The sequence below is a fragment of the Pithys albifrons genome, chromosome 1, assembly GCF_047495875.1.
Source record: "Pithys albifrons albifrons isolate INPA30051 chromosome 1, PitAlb_v1, whole genome shotgun sequence".
Classification (NCBI taxonomy): domain Eukaryota; kingdom Metazoa; phylum Chordata; class Aves; order Passeriformes; family Thamnophilidae; genus Pithys; species Pithys albifrons.
The window spans coordinates 93191018-93208223 of NC_092458.1; the positions used below are offsets into that span (position 1 = coordinate 93191018).

At 48.9% G+C, this 17206-nt stretch overlaps 1 protein-coding gene across 3 annotated transcripts in view; it reads right to left on the reverse strand.

The window, feature by feature from the left end:
- Positions 1 to 17206, reverse strand: part of BOC (BOC cell adhesion associated, oncogene regulated) — a 55638-nt gene that overhangs the window by 18679 nt on the left and 19753 nt on the right. For 2 of the 3 annotated variants that reach the window (XM_071560729.1, XM_071560739.1), the window contains exons 1-2: positions 5357 to 5516; positions 4695 to 4973 (exon numbers count right to left, since the gene is read on the reverse strand). In XM_071560729.1, coding sequence (XP_071416830.1) covers positions 4695 to 4973; positions 5357 to 5441 — 364 coding nt within the window. In that variant the 5' untranslated portion in view covers positions 5442 to 5516. Of the gene's footprint in view, positions 1 to 4694; positions 4974 to 5356; positions 5525 to 17206 lie in introns of those variants that run through there. The other variant, XM_071560747.1, reaches the window with a different exon arrangement.

Below are 17206 nucleotides of genomic sequence, written 5' to 3' on the forward strand. Positions count from 1 at the left end.
AGCTTTGTTCTGGGGGCTTCAAACAAGCTACTCCTGAGTTGTCGGGGGACCATGCATGCCTCTCCCCACCAGGCAGTGCAGGGCAGGGAGGGGTGGAGGACAGGGTCAGCACCAGAGGGAAAGCAGCACTCATCCCTTTGGCTGCCCAGGCAGCAGCAGCCATGCCCCATGTCTAACATGCAATTTGCACCCCAAGCCTAACATCCACTGCAGCTGGGAGAAACCACATCCCCTCTCGCTGGCTGGGTTTTCCTTCTCATATGGCAGCACCCAGCGTGCCAGCCCATGTCCTTGTCCTTAAAAGACACGCCTGACCACAGTGAAGCAGCAAGTCCTCATCCAACAGCCACCATTCGAGATGTGCTGTGGACAGACAGACAGACGGCCAATCTCAGCCATACTAGGGTAATGGGGCTTATTTTTTCCCTTTTTTTGTTTATGAGGGGTGCAACCAAAGGCCATTGCTCATGTCCATCTGCACCCAGCTCTGAGGTGCGATGGGGCAAGCCGGGGCACAAGGAGGGTTAGCCCTGCAGCTGGCTGTGCTGCTGTCATCCGAGAGGGAAACCAGCTGAATCCCAGGGCTGGGGGCCAAGCAACAAGGCAGGCCAGACAGACTGGATTAAATGAATGGGAGACCATAAATAACTTTAGAGAAGAAGCAGTAGTAAATAAAATGATCACCCTCAAGCTAGAAGTCCTCCCTGCTGTAGGACAGAGAGAAAGAGGGAAAGAAGGAAGCCCAAGAAGGCAAATGGTCAGGGATGGGGTCCCCCAGCCTGGGGGCAGGCACCTTCCACTAATCCCCTTGCCTGTTAGAGCAGCCTGGCCCTCGCTCCCCATCCAGCCAGCACTGCAGGAGCCTGGGCATTGGTGCTGTCACCACCAGATTCCTTCCACCCTGCTGGCACAGGCACAGGCCTCCAGACTCCTGCCTGCTCACACCCCCACAAGCATGTCCCCCCACTATGCCTCAGCCCCACTCTCCAACCCTGGGCCCATCTCATAGTCCTCCTGCCACATCTCTACTGGCTCATGAAACACCACCTGTGTTTTCCTTCTCTCCCCTCCTCACACCACCTCTGCCCCCGGGGCCAGAGCTCCCTTGCCTGCTCAGCAAATGCTTTTCCAACAGGCAGCCACCCCCTTTCCTCCCTCCCTCTTGCCATTGCCTCTGGGGAGTATCAGAGAGAGGCCCAGGCAGAGCAAAATGAATGGGGTTGTCTTCAGAAAGCAGCTGCAAATTCCTGGGGGATGCCCAGCCCGACCTGGTGCAGGGTCACTGCCCATGAACTCCATGCACTGAGGCCCAGCTTCCCACATGTGCTGCCACAAAACAGAGGATGGACCATGTCAGTGGCGTTGATGGAGGGCCACAGGGCAGAGAGCCTCCCCTGTCCCACAGCATTCCAGAGACACAGGTGCCTGGCATTCCCATGTCCCTGGCCACAGTGGATACACCAGATTAGGTGGAATTTCTTCACTGCACTCCTCATCTATTTTCCTGGTTTGCTTTTAAATGTCATGTCTATCCAGGTCAGACTTGTTGTTTGTTTGCTCACTGATTTTCCATGCATGCAGCTGAATGCTGGGAGATACACAGCTCTTGCCATCTCTGCTCACCAGTTTTGCTCCAGCCCTGCACTTCTGTTGCCCTGTGAGCTCCACCAACAGCTCTTGACCTTTCAAGCCGTTTACTGTTGCAGAACCAGCCCACACCACCATGTTTGTGTCCCTGGTGGATTTACCCAGCCCCACCAGAGCTCACTGCAGCCATACGTTTTACATACAGCACCTCTAGCCAGGAGAGGGGCTGGGGCAGGCTTCTGATGTGATGGCTGCCTTGCTACATAGAATCAGGCACAGAAAGTATCTTTCTCTTCCTTGGAGCTCTCAGCCATATCAAGGGTTAAAGCCTGGCTTGGAAAACCAAGAATAATCCCTGCCTCATCCATTCAAGATGTCTCAGACTGTAGCCCAGCACTGTCAGGCCAGCCAGTGATCAGCAGGTGTGTATCTGCACTGATGTGCCACGGGCTGCCAAGGTCGAGTGTGGAGCACCAGGCCAACTTTAACTGGATTGAAAAGTGCCCAAGTAATGCCCAAAATGCTGCTCCTTTCTGCAAATCTCTTCTGCCCCCACCCCTCAGCTATACAATAGCTATTTTATCTCTGCTGGAGGAATCAAATGTTAGTTTCAACCAGCTCTCTGAGCCAGGGAGAACAGAGATGGATGTGGCTTTGCTGTGCCGCAGGGGAGGAGGGATTGGTCCCTAGGCCAGGCTGTGGCTGACAGCACTGCAGAGATGGCTATCTGCTTGCTGACTGTCAGCAACACACAGTGAGGGACCGGACATACACAGCCTGGGACACTTAGGAGCGTTCCCTCCAAAGGAGGAGAAGTGAAAGAAGTGGAAATAGCCTAAAAGTTGGCCAGATGATGTTATCTATGCCCCTTCAAACCTAGCAAGTCACTTTTCTCAACAACTCTAGGTCATCTTCCAAAATAAACATAAACCTTGAAAATATTTCCATCTTCATTCTCCCATCCCCCTACTCCCCCCATCAGTGCTTTCACTGACATTCCAGTTTCACTCTCCTCCTGCCACCCCACAATAATTTTTGGATGGAGTTAAGACTTTGAGAGGGTTTTCTTCCAGCCCAGAAGGTGATCTAGAAGAGAACTATCAGCTGCAATGCCAACCTGCCAGGGGCTTCCCTCTTGCTCCCAAGACCATGGTTGTCACTGAATCAGCTCTGAACAAGATCCTGTAGAGGAGTTCTGGAGCAGGAGTGAGAGCCCACAACATATCTGCTATCATAGCTTTCCAACCCAGTCCCATCACCAATTCATGCTCCCTGTTGTTTCAGACCACTGCAAAGCTACTGTCGCAAGCAGCCTCCAGCTCATGAACATGAAACTGGGTATTTGAACCCCTCCAGAACGTTTCTGTCCTACACCCTCAGTTCCATGTCTTTCCTGGGATGCGCACTCTCTCTCTTCCCTTGTTGACTGCCAAGTCTACCTCATCCGGGGGCTCTCTATTGCCCAAGGCTGTCCAGATCCATGGGATATGGCCTCTGTCATCCCCAGCTTTCCTTGAGGACAAGGGACCCATGCAGCGCAGCACAGCACAGGGGTGCTCCATGATCATACAAACTCTGACTCCAGTTTTATTTTGTAAACTTCACTGAATGGTGCTCCTGACCACCCCTCAGCAGCAGTGCCTTTACCATGGCAGGAACCACAGCAATGGCCAAGTTCTCCTCTTTTGCATCCACATCCCCAGTTGCAATCCAGTAGGTGAAGGTGATTAGGCTCCTAGAGAGGGCTGATGGACTACTCAGTTGTGGCTTTGATTTCTCCTGAAGGACACTGTAGGACCTTCTGGTCTCCCATCCACCACTGATGCTAGACCAAAGCAGACCTATCAGACATTCTTCATCCCAGGAGACAGAGCTAATGGTGGTGGGTTGGGGTGAGGGTAAATGAAGAAAAGGGGATCAGCCTAAGAAGGAACTGATCAGGCTGATGAGCTGTGCACACCCTGCTCTCCTAAATGCAAACTATGCCCTTGGTAATCCCATCCACCTCTCCCCTCCTCTCCTTCCCTCTATCAGGCCACCAGCACACACAGCCCCCTTTCTGCTCTGGAATGTGTTCTACGAAACTTAATCTCTGCATGGGGCTCAGGCCAAATCCCCCAACAGATTCGGCCCCGTGACAACACCCTCCCACTCTGCTTTAGAGTTCAGCAACTCTCCCCTTGCCTTCCCTGGCTTCCTCCTCCTCCCACCCTGCCTGGCCTAAACATTTCACTCCTGATTAATGTATCAGTGACAAGCCAATAGCTCTTGGCTTTAAAGTAAAGCCAGCTCCCACTTTGCACAAACATCTTCACTTCTTCATTTTCTTAAGACAGCCCAAAACTCCCCCTTGCCTGGAACATGAAGCCCTTTCCACACTCAGGGGTTGTCACTGCCAGGGGACGGCAGTCTCCTCTGCACACACCTGCTCCACCAAAAACTGCATGGGTTTCTGAGAAGGTGGGGCTCTCCACTGCTCCTTCTTACATACCTCCAAATATAGCACTTTCTCATATTTGGGCATAACACCTGGCCAAAATCAGGCGCTTGTCAGAAAAGTTGCCCACTCTAAGACATCCTCTCACACGCACAGGTCTCCTTCTCTGTCGCCAATGCCAGAGGGCAGCAGTGAGGAGCACTTAAAATCAGGGATAGGAGAGAAGTCCCTCAGTCAGAGCTGTGTCTCAGGAAGGCAGTAAAACTTAGCAGACACTGGCCCTGTGCTGCCAGCAGCCCCACAGCAGCCCAGGCCGCACTTTGGCCATCAGCACCATCAGGTACTATTTGTCAACTCGATCAAGAATTCAGCAACCAGAATGGGCAGCATGACACACACAAACCTCATAGCTCAGATATTTCCTGGTCTTGCAAAAACTTGCAACTGCAGGACAGTTCTGCAGTCTACCCCAAAGGAGGAGAATTTCTTGGGTCAAGGCTAGGTCATAATATGACAGCCAGTCCATGATCAAAAACGCTACAAAATGGCCTAAGTCAAAAGAGTTCTCCCTTGATGCCAGAGTGACCAAGCAGTTATGGATGAGCCTCTCAAGAAGTGTGGGTGATGGCCAAAGCAAAGCAGGAGATAGCAGAGGACTAAGGCTACTCACTAGCTAATGTGACCACTGCAGGGACACTGGCAATGACTCCTTCAGGCACACGGGCAATGCACTGGTACCGCCCCACAGTGTGGTTGTTGAGAGCCGTGATGACGAGTTTTCCTCGTTCCACATAGATACCCAGCACCTCATCTGATCCAGCCAGCTCCTTCCCGTTCAGTCTCCAGGTGAGGTTCACTCTGGGGGGATCCACCACACAGCCCAGGCTGACTGGGCCCCCAGGTTTTTGGACAATGGAAGCAGGTTGCACTGTGACCTGCAGAGACTCACCTGCACAGAGGGAAAAAATGGGAATAAGAAAGCTCTGTGAGACTCAGCATAAGAAAGGACAGAGACAAAAGCTGCAGTGCTGTATATTTTGCATTCCCCCCTGCTTTTGCTTGTTCTGCACCTTCCCCTTAGCTCCCTACACACCCACCCTTAGTGCCTGAAGATGCACATCAGTCCTGTTTCTTCTTGGAACTGTCAGATTGAAATGTCCCATTCCAAATGTACCTCCTTGTCCTCTGGAGAAGTGTTTGAACCTAGATTTTTGGTCAAGGCTACTGAGGAAGCAGAGGAGACAGGAAGCCACTTTGTACCTGAGGCATGGCTACACTGAAGAGCAACAAGGCAAAACAAAATGGAACTAATGGGTAAGAACAGGAACTCACTCAGTTTGGCAAAACAGGTAGCGGCTGCAAGTACGAGGCAAGGGATGTGGGACATGGGCCTCTTCTTTCCACGTGTCATTGCCATCCCATGCAGTGTGACCTGAGGTGCCCAAGGAAGGGTCCCATAAGCTGCCTCAGGGGGTGCAGTGGATGTGCGGCAGTGGATTCCTGTGGATGACAAGAGACAGGATGGATGAAACCCTCAGATTTTTGGCTGCTTTCCAACCCTGGCCAGCTTCTTCTACCAACATCCCTAAACTGCTGAGCCAGTGGCCTGAGAAAGCTACAGACACTAATGCAAGCATTTCTCCATCCTCTCCCCCAGTTGTGGCTATGAGTCTTCCAAGACATCCCACCCTCAGCCCTTGGTGCATGTGTGCACACAGACACACACTGTCCTTCCCCATTTCAGACTTGGCACAGTGAATGACAGCAATGGACACCACGCAACTCTCAGGAACAAAATACAAACATTTCCAACAAAGTGTCACTGAAGACATTCACTAAGTGTTGCTGCCACTTCTTGGCTGTGTATGGAATATATTCTATTTTGATCACAAAAGTAAATGAGTAGTACAAGTCCTAACCCACATGAAAACAGAGGTGATTCTGCAGTTTCAGTCTCTTCCCCAGACACTGGCCATGTTACTACTGGGTATGCCTATGTCTCAATCCAGATGTAACTCCTTAGGAGATAAAGTTTTTCGGGAGATCTTTGAAAGGAATTATTCTGAAGTGAAGGGGACATTTTTTTCAGGAGAAAAGAAATGCCCAGTTTTAAATTTGTTTAAATTCAGTGCAGTAAGATGAAGGCAGATTACACTAATTTGGCATACTCCTTTATTCTAAACTAAGAGACTCAAACTATGAAAATATTTCAGATTAACGGTTCTGTTTGAAACACACTGCCTATTTTGAGTAGAACTAGCCTGACTGGACAAACCACCAGGTTCATATCTGAAAGCATCAACTATCTCCAAAAAATCAGAAGTGCAAGGCCGCCTGTCACAACCCAGGTTGCTATGAGGTGCTTTAGGCAGACTCATGAATTCACCCTAAAGCAGACAAGCAAGATCAGGGAGATTAAAGATCTCAGTGGCTGCCCCAAGAGACACCTTTGATGTCAGACTGGATTTAGCGTTAACCAAGGCAATGAGCTGAACTCAAAGACTTCCCTCTATGGACATTGTAACCCAGCTACAGGACTTTGAGCTCCCTCCATCTGCAGCACTAAGAAGATGACCTGCAAGTCTCAAAGGCATTGCAGAACTGCTCTTGTGGCATGTCTGCAAGGGAGAAGCCCAAGGCCAACCAAGCCATGGCAGTCTGCTCAAGTACCAGTTATATTGTTTGCTCCCCCTGCAGATACACAAGAACTTCATTAGCTGCAATCACCATCCTCAAGAGCACCCGGACTCTGCAGAGCAGTACTTCCTACTGCCACCACGGTGACTGATTGAGCCATCACTTGTTTGAACACGTCCTTTCCATAACCACCTCATCAAAGAACAGAGAAGTCCCTTCAAGCATAACCCCCAAAATGAAACCTCCTAACTCCTGAAGTAAGGACTGACATAGACTCCCCCTGAGATGCTTGACGAGTTGTTCATGGCAAGGCTGATTATTGCTAGCTAGGAACTACAGCATTTGGTGAAATTTGAACTACTCTCAAATGACTTTGCTTGACTTCTGGTGACAGTAAAGGTGCAGAAGCGCAGTATAGGGCAATGTCATGCTGAGGTCCATGTCGTGATAGCAAGAATCCAGCTAGCTCACTTGCAGGCATCTCTGGAAATTGGACTGTCCTTCTGGCATCCTCATATGCTGTCCTCTTTCTCCCCACCATGCCCTAGAGCAATGCCTGGGGGAGAAGTCATGGAGAAGACACTCATATAAAGTTGAGAAGACAGAAGAAAAGCATCTCCTGAGCTGGCAATTTCAAAAGGAAGCAAGGCCAAGCAAAGTGTCCTGCCCCTAGAGCTTTGCAAGCGCCACAAAGAGCACTTTGAGACTTTGCAGGCCATTGTGAGCTCAGCTGGCTGGCTGGCCCGGTGGGCTCAACACAAGGCAGCTCTTTCCTGGAAGTCATAGTCACAGTTAGTGTGGCTGTGAGGCCAAGATGATAAGATCTGATAAGAGTCAAGAGTAAATTAGGTCAAGCTTGGCGCGCTCTGATGTGGCTTCCAGGCATTCAGGGGCATGGACAGAGCTCAGACATTACACATATCCTGAAGGCATCCAAAGAGATCAGCTCTGGTCATGCTCTAGCTACTGCAGCCCACAACCCCGTTACATGTGAAAAGCCTCTGTGGGTAACCTCCAGAGCCAAAGCGACAGGACAGCAACTTCCTCCCCCAACCTGATCCTTCTCAGTATTCACTCTCCTTGTCCAAGAAGAGTCTCAACAATTTCCCTCATAAACCAGCACATCTCTTGTAGAAGATACTTTAGTGACTGACTTGTAAACCACCTGAGTTACTTAAGTTCATTTCTTCATGTAAGACAACCACTAAAGCACCCTTCATTTACGCTACAGCCACCTCAGCAAGTCACCGACAATGGCTGTAAAAGTGCTCTAGGTCTGTCTGTACCAGAACATGTACTGTCAACACCACCACTGATGCACAAGTTAATGTCCCACTAATTACACTCATCTGGAAGAGACTTTGAGCTGATTCAGGCATAAAAATACCTCACACCCTAACATTTACTGGAGATAGAAAGCCTTACACATTTTGGGGTAGGACTTAACATCCTGCTCCTCAGTGCTGGAAGCCTACAGAGCAAAGCTGACTCATTACCCCTATCTGGATGGGTTTGGCAGCAGGATGGAAAAATGTTGGACAGAACAGAGTTGCTCCTTGGAGCCCATGCTGAGGGAGGGGGTAGGCAAAGATGTTCCCAACCAGACCTCCCTGCAGCTCTGCGTCGCGCAGAGCCTCTGGCCAGAAGGGCAAAGCCAAAGAAGCAGAAATGTGTGCTAGACCCTTCGTGAGCTGGGACCACCCAGGCACATCGATGAAATTACTAAACTGGCTGCTTCCAGGTCTGTAAAAGAGATGAGGAGTAATAGGTGGGGAGAAAAAAGGGGAGCTCAAAAAATTTGGCCACGGCACCAGGCAGATTGAACAGTATTGAGTAGAGTGAGAAGGTGTGTTGCAACAAGTGTATGGTACCTCCCCAAACCTCCAGGCAAGAGAACAAGTTCTAAATAGGGACATGTGGCCATTTCTTTTACAGCTGAGTGAAGTACAAAAAGTAACTAGCCAGCATAAAAATAATGGGGAAAATGAATGAAAACATCAATTCCAAAAGAACTATTAGGATCCAGGGCCAGATTTTGAAATTCTCAGCTTCCACAATTGAAGCCAGATTTTCAAAAGCATTCAGTTCTTGACATGCTGAGCTCTCCTGAATAGGCAACCAACTTATTTCGATGCCTAAATGGGAGTTGACCTCTTTTGAAAATGCTGCCCTTAAGCAGCCTGCAATGGTGCAAAGCGTGGAACTTTATAAATCAGGCAGTTTTCAATCTGCCTGGTGTCCCTGCAAGTGGTGCCAGAGTGGGAGAGGCAGCAGTGGTAGGGAGTGGAGTAGGCCCCAGGCATTCCAGCTGACTTTCCAGACGTGGTAGTCACAGGCAGGGGCTGAACCAGGAGCTGCAGGGCTGCTGCATGAGAGTGTCCTGCTCTGCTGCCTCCTTTCCCAAGGTAGGTACCCTGTGAGGTGCCCTTCATTCTTGACACTTCTGCAGCCACCAATACCATCAGCCTCAAGAGCTCCTGCTTAATTGCTATCTAAGAAAAGAAAGAGTTAAAGTAATTTAAGTGATTCAAGGGGGAGGGAAAACACAAATTGTTTGTTTATTTATTTTAAACCCTTTCCTGTCAGGTTAAAATAACAATTTCCTGTCAGTGGAGCTCTAGGTCCCTTTCAGACAGACCAGTAAATCAAGGGAGGGGCCATTAGGAGAACAAACTTAATGAGAGCTCCATCAGCTATGGAGGGGTGCTGGGGGTGTAAAATCTGTCGGCTCGGCTTCCCGCCACACACCTAAACCCACCGAGACCCCTTCGTGAAGCCCCAGCTGCGCCATGGCCATGGAGGGCACTGCAAAGGAAAACCAGAGGGGAAGATATAAAGGGAAGAAAGGCGTGCCCGTGTACAGCGGGGGGGTGACAAACCTTGAAAGGAAAAAGGGTTCTGAATTAAGCACAGGCAGCAGGAGAGGTGTTTGCTGATTAGAAACTGAAGGTTTTACTGGGGAAATGCTGCTCACAGCCCCAAGCCCCCTCCTGCTTAACAAGGGCCAGCCAAGCAGCCCTTGTTACTGCCACACTGTCTGTAATTTACAAGGCTCCCAAATAGGAACCAGCCTCTGTCCGGCTCCGGGACAGCATCCCCACACCAGCTCAACCGGCAGGCTGTGGGAATGCAGCGGCACTGGGAGCTGTGGAAAACTACTCACCGATGCACACGAGGGTAGATTGGGGTCGTGTCAAGTAGCTGGACACTCAGCACCTCTTTGTGCAAAGGATGAACAGCAGGAAGGGGAAGGGGCTGCTGTGCACTAAGGGAAAGACTGCAGCAACTTCGGTCCAGCTACCAGCTGCGGACACCCTGGGTGACTCTGGAGAATTCACTGCAGCTGGACTCCGTTTCCAACAGGTCAAGTAGGGACAATGATACTCCCAGTTCTCTGTTTTTATACATTGAGACTTGAGCTCTTCAGAAAAAGCAATGTCTTACACAGTACTGTGTGCCAATTTTAATTGTAATCATCAGTTTTTAATACAAGACAGCATTTTTTTTCCCACAGAACACAAACCACTGAAAAAGAAAATGTAGAGGAGAAAAGAGCCACTGTACCCTTTTGTCTTACAAATTAGGGAATCTGTGGGCTAGAATAGGAAGCCAACCTGGCCCAAGATTATATAGTAAAACAGTGGAAGGGCTAAAATCAGATTCACAGAACACGGGTTTCACTGATTCACAGAATATTCTGAGTTGAAAGGGACTCACAAAGATCATCAAAAGTCCAACTCTTAAGTGAATGGCCCATATGGCGATCAAAACCTCAGCCTTGGTGTTACTAGCAGCATGCTCTAAATCAAACACTCTCTGACTAGTTTCTCTATCCCATCAGGCAAGTTACTCTTGGATCCCAAATCTTTTGCATCCCATCTGAAAAATGACACTATACAACTATATAAGCCTCTAGGTGAAAAAATACTGTCCAGGTGACACACCTGAACAGGTCAGCTGCAAAGTCCCTACGTGATTTCCGGCCATGGACAGAAACCCCGGCACCCCTGAATGGTTGTTCCCAAACCACCAAACAGTAGCATCCTGCAGGGCAAAATTAATCTTTACCCACTCCCTATTCCCATTTCTAAGTATTGATTTCACACTGTTAAGATATACTCATTCTCTCTGAAAGAGTTTAGAAAAGGACAGGTTGGCAGCAGGACATACACTTCCTCTCCCACATAAGATCATCGGCACCCGGTGGGGATGGGGGTGCCATGAGAGACGCAGGATCCCAAATAGGAAGAGGCTGATACCAGGAGAGGGCAGAGAGGCAAAATCCAATGTTGCACCACAATGTTTGAAGTCAAGGAGGAAGCACAGTGTATGTGGAAACAGAGATAAAAGCTTGCCTATTTTTCCCTCTGTAGCACTGAGAGCTGCTGACTTCAATGTGTATTAGCTCTTTTAACACAGCCCTTGACTAACTGTATGAGGAGTTCCCCTTCTCCCTTTTTCAAAGTGATTAGGCAAAAAAGACTTTTATTGGCTGCTTGTGAGCTCAGAGAATCCATCAAGAAGCCACAACAGAGAAAACCTGGGATAAATTCATGCTTGTAGTCAGGACAAGGAAAATAACCAGAGGAAAACCTGGCATAGCACAATCACCATGCAAATCAGTGAGTTTGCCTGTGAACTGCAAATCTAACTTGAGCACTGGGTGACTCTAAAGAAAAGCCACTCTAAAAGAGTTTTAATTCAAGCAAGTCCTGAGCAATTCAGCAGCAATAGACACCTCTCTAAAAAATAAACAAAACTTCCGGTGGAACAGCTCTTTTTCCTTGAACAGAACTGCTCATGCCAACCAAACCAGCAACCCAAACCGAACCAAACATGCAAGAATCTTTGTGACTTCTTTTCATCTTCCTCAAGATAAAGCTGCTTCCCTGAACAGCTCCTTTTCACAACAGCCTGCAGCATCACCAGGGAGAGGACTGGGCATGCTGGCTTCGAATCAGCAATAGGATGCAAAGCCTTCTCATTGCCTCTGACTTCTACTCGTATCCCTGAAGACCCAATGCCTGCAGTTTCTGGCACCTCTCCATCTGACGGTTTCTCTGAACTGAGTGCCACTTTCCAGCTGGCATTGATCAGGCCGACTTCACTGAGCCCCAGCAAACTCCTCCACGTTGGCATTTCGTCAGTCAGCAAGCATGAGGCTGCTTGAAGAACAAAATGCCACTCTCATACAGGCTATGGGCTCCCTATTGTCACCATGGTGGTGGCACCGCAACAAACATGGCTTGCCCTGGGTGCTGCCTGCAGCATGGTGGTCCCAGGGTGGCTGGACCCGCCAGCCTGGGGCAGCCCTAACGCAGGCAAGCCGGAGATGCAAGGATGGCCTTGCCCACAGGATACGCCTCCCTTTTTCCACAGCTACCAGGAGAGGAGCCCTGTGCTAAAACAGAGTATGCACACCGGCTTTTGCTGCCCCTTGGCGCACCCTGAAAACAGCTCCAGTCCTTGAAAAGACAAGGCTAAAGCATAAGAAAGAAAGAAACCCCACGTTCTTTCTTCAATATCATGCTCCCCCCATGCCCTAGACACTTAATTTCCCTCCTTCCCCCCCTCCAGCTTCCCCCTCCATTCTGAGTAAATTCAATTTGACAACCCTGCTAATTGGATAAACGCTGCTCCCTACGCTCCTTTAAGGCTGCCCGCTTTTCTCTCCTTGTTTTTGGAGGGCGATTGTGGCTGTTCTTTAACATGAATTCCATCTGCTTTATTTCTCCTCTGCCCATTCAAGACCCCTCCTGAATATGTATGAGGGCCTGCACCCCCCACCTCCTTTCTCCTCCATCCCACCTCCCTCCCTCCTCACCCCCCCATCTCTCTCCCTGCCCTCTCCCATTGCCCGGGACAATAACCCCCCAAATGCCCCCTTCTCCCACCCCAGCCCTTTTTGCTTTAGATAAACACAGGCAGTGTCAAGTGTGAGGAGGGGGGAAAAGGATGGGGTTCAACTGCCAGTCAAGCCTCAGGCCCTCAATGAAGCCTGGAGGCCTACCCTAATCTGCTGCATGCTTGCCATATGGGAGCTGTGTTGCCCTGGGAAACACTAACAGGCAGAACGGAGCTTAATAGAGTCCATATTCATTGTAATGCAGTGAAATGGCTCGAGGGACTATTGCCCCTTGGGTCTGTTTTCATTCTTCTGTTCCCCCTCTTTCTTTTCTCTCTCTCTCTCTCTTTTTTTTTTTAATAAATTTTTTTCCTCCCCTCCTTCTCCCCCTCCCTTTTTTTCTTTTCCTTTTTTTTTTCTTTCTTCCTTTCAAAACGACCAAGTCCCTGGAGAGCTCTAATCTGGAGAGGCTGGGGGCTCCCTGAAGGGCTGGCCAGCCGATGGGGCAGGAGCGGGAAGGGGGAAGGGAAAGGGTGGAGGTGGTCAGGGAGGTGGAGGGCAAGAGGAAAGTAGTAACTAATAAGCATGCAGCCGGCCAGCTGTCAAGATGCTGACAATACTGCTTGGGGTGCAAAGAGCCCAACAGCCAGTGCTGGCACGGAGGCTGGTGCAGGGTCCTCCTGGTAAGTGCCTGCCTCCCCCAAGAGCCTCCATCCTTGTGTGCTGAACGTGGCACCAGTGACAGAAAAAAAAAAGGAAAAAAAAGAGAAGGGCGCAGATGGAGTGTGCTGCACAGCCTCTTCAGACACAAAGTGCACCTAGGAAACAGATGTTGTTGCTGCAACAAGCTCGGAACTGCTGGCTGCTATCGGTCTCCTTCTCCCAAGTACATGAGGGAAGAAAGTGGCCCAGCAACAGTTGCTGGGACTGGGACAGGATGCCTCTCCGTAAAACCTTTTTGGTCCAAATCTGCTCCCAACCTGGGAGAGCTCCCATAGTTTTATACCAACTTTTCCTCTGCACTCCCCTTCCTTCTGATCCTTGATCCACCTGTAGGCTCTCCAGCTTTCCAGCTGAGGTTGTGATTTACAGAGCTGAGGAATCCTGAAGAGGGTGTACATCTGCAGCATTTATCAAGGGATGTAGGTTGTGTATTCAGGAGCTTTATCATCAAATGTCATAGAATTGGCAGAATTGCTGGTATGAAGGTCCTGCATGACCCTGACCCCACAGGGTGCAGCTCAACTTATTCTCTTGCCAAGACTGATGTCAGGAAAAAATGGTCAGGATCCCTTCAAAAACCACATTAACATAGTCATACACTTGTGATGAATTATCTACTTGTTTTCAGTTTGCCTACACCTGCAACAAACTCATCTCGGTGCAGCAACAAAGTCCCACTTATCTGAGGATTCACACTGGGACAATGTGGGATCTTCATGGTGAGAAACATTTCAGAGGAGGCACCAGGAAAGGGGCTCCCCACTGACACAAGTGTGATGTGGAAACATGCCTTCAGTCTTAGAAGCAAGGGATTGACTGTACTGTATTACTTGCCTGAAGCATCCTATCTCTTGCCATATGAAAACAAGACCCATTTTATCATCCCCATCACAAGTAAGGCCATAGATCGGTGTCAATGCAGTCAGAGCTGGAACAAGATGCTGTACTAAACACAGAGTAAAAACCATCCCATGTCCTGCAGAATTCACACCACTGGGTAAGAAGTGTTACTCACTTTAGGATGCTTTATATAAGCAGTAAGAAAATTTACCTATCTACACCTTTTCCTGTTTGGGCAGAGAGTCAAAGAGCTAAGAATCAGGAAAACTGTGAACCTGGACAAGCAAAGCCCAGGGGATGGCCCTCCTGGGCACTAATGCTGTGGGACCTGCAGAATGGTGGTGAGCCCCGGGCCATGCAGCTGGTTCTGGACTGGGCTCCACCATGCTGAACCCCACATCAACAGGAGCTGAGTGTCAGGTTGTTCCCCTCCCTGTCAGCAACCGCAGTGGAGGAGAGTGCAAGGAGCAATGGGCAGTTCCCACCAGGAGCTGTCACCACACAGGCACAGATGTGCCTGTGGCTAGTTCATGTTACTCAGGGCACTTCTTTTGTTTTTCCCTTCTCATCCGTTTCAAACAAAAAAAAACCCCAAACCCTGAAGTCCAATGTTGAGGCTCTAATTGCCTCCTGGGTTAGGGAGAGGTCAGAGAAAAGGCAGCCCCAGCAGACACAGGGAAAGTGATGCTGGGCAAAACCCCTATGAGATACTAAAGAGAAGTGGGGAATAAAGGTGGCAGAAATAAAAAGGAAGGAAAATTAAATTGAGATGAGAGGGTCAAGAAAGAAGAAATGGGGGAGTTGGGATTTTTGCTCCATTTGTGCCCATTGCTTCAGGGGTTTGACAGGCAAGGAGCCAGCAATGCTACAGCTCAACTGCCATGTGTGCATCCAGGCTCAAGTCCTTTCCCTGCCTTTCTCCAAGCATGGGCGGTCACCTGGGACCATCACCTCTCAAGTAAATATCTCTCCTCAGCTGCTACTCTTCCACTTTGCTTAAATGTGGCTTACTCATAACAGCAGGAAAACCACTCCTGCTCTCACCAAACACTCCATGCTGCTCTAAGACAAAAGCTTAATCAACAGTAAACCAGCATTTTTCCATGGGCAGAGCAGGAAGCTCTCCTCCAAAGCTGTTTTTTGCTCATCTCTGCTCTGCATCACTTCCCCCAGCAGCTTTTGGGGAACACACACACCCAGTCAACTCTCACTCCTCAACCACAGGACACCAATATATTGACCAGAACAACCATTTCTCCACTGATGTGGCAGCATTGCTATAAACCCCAAATCCTAGGCTGCCTAAAATCACCCCGCATGTAGCTGGACCAGTGGCCAGGAATGGGAAGGATGAGCACAAATCATGGCAAAGGTGTGACAGGAAGCTGCCCTGAAAAGACCTATCTCTGTTTTATTCTTTCTGTCACATGATGGGGTCAAGGTTGCAACAGGACAGACAATAAATATCACAGCACCCATTCATGCTGGTAACCACCAAAAGAAACACTCCTCTCTCTGTATTACACAAACCAAAGCACAGAGGAATGGTATGCCAGGCAGCACCTGCATGAAGTACAGCAGGAGTGCTTATGGAGCAAGGAGCATTTCAGTGTGTCTGTCAGCTGTGACCATCTCTGAACTGAGACTCAGAGGCTCTTGTTCACAGAGTAGATCACAACCAGAGACAGCAGCTATGGATGCTTTTTGAGAGCAGCCCATGTCTTCATAGGCTTAAACATAAGCAAAAAAAAAAAAAAGCAAAATCATCTTTGTCTAGGAACAATAGAAAAATCTTGTCCATGTCCAATTAGAAACAAAATAGAATGAAACAAATACACCAACAAAAAAAAAAATCAAAAAACCACAAATGAGAAAAGTCCACAGAAACTGCCAGTCACACTGTTAAGCCTTCCTTGGGGGAAGCAGGTATGGGGAAATTTTCCTGTTGGAGCAGAGCAAAGACTTGGATAGCTTTCCTAGCTTTTAATCTTCCAGTGTGTATTTGAAGAGCAGGGGTGCTTACAACAGTTGCAGCAAAAAACTGACCAAGCTTATCTTAAATACAAGCCAGTGGCACAGCAGAAATACCTGCTAAAACCATGCATCCTCTGCATTGTTACAGAGGACTTGATTCTCCTGCCACCAAAATCAGCCTGATCTTTGCCATGACTTCAATGGGAGCAGGCCCAGAAACTGCATTAACAAGCACAAGGCTAGTTTAACACCGCTGACATCAAAATCCAGAAGAGCACACAAAAGAGACAGGACAAAGTACTTGCCAGTAACGTCAATACAAAGTTTAATCCCCAGATGGCTGGCTTTAGAGACATTCCCATCACCACCATAAAGAGAAACTGCCTTCTAGTTTGCACTACTTTCAGCAATGACTTGTTGCTGTGATGCAAAAGAGCACAAGCCCATTTTTCTTGTCCTTTGAAGATGGTGTTTAAAAATTGGAGTTTTTTTCTTTTATAAATTTGGAAGTAAATGAGAATTTTTATTCTCCATAGCTGTCACTTAACTGCTTTTCACTAGCAATAATAATTTTGTTTATGGGAGCAGGTCAAAAGCCTCTAGAACTCTCTGCTGGGATGTATTTCCCTGGAAGACATGTCACTACTCCAGAAAACACAAGAGGAAGCTCAAGGCTAGCAAAACAAAAGGAGAGAAATGACCGCCCATGGAAAATACTCTGGCTGGTGCCAAATGTCCAGGTGGGGTGTGAGGGCTCAGCACCGAGTGCCAGAACTCAGATGGGCTGAGCCACAACTCTCATTTGTGCCATGAGCAGCAGCTGCCACACTGCTCCAAAACCACACAAGGGTGAAAAATGATGGGGGACACACTCACAGTAGGTTCTGGGGATGGGTGACAGATTTCCCCTGTCCCAGAGATGAAGAGGGGAGGGTAGCATCATTTGAGCCCCAACAATATATCACTCCAACAAATACACCTCCCCAGAAGTGATGGTCCTGTTGAGGACTGTGAGCCAATCATGACAGGAGATGGATCAAGACCTCATGCTGCCCTGCAGATTCAGATGGAGAGGGCCAGCATATGGCTTCTCCCTGTCAACAAGGTGATGCTCCATAACAAAAGGATGGCAAAGTGTTGATACCTCACGGCTGGGGGGACTC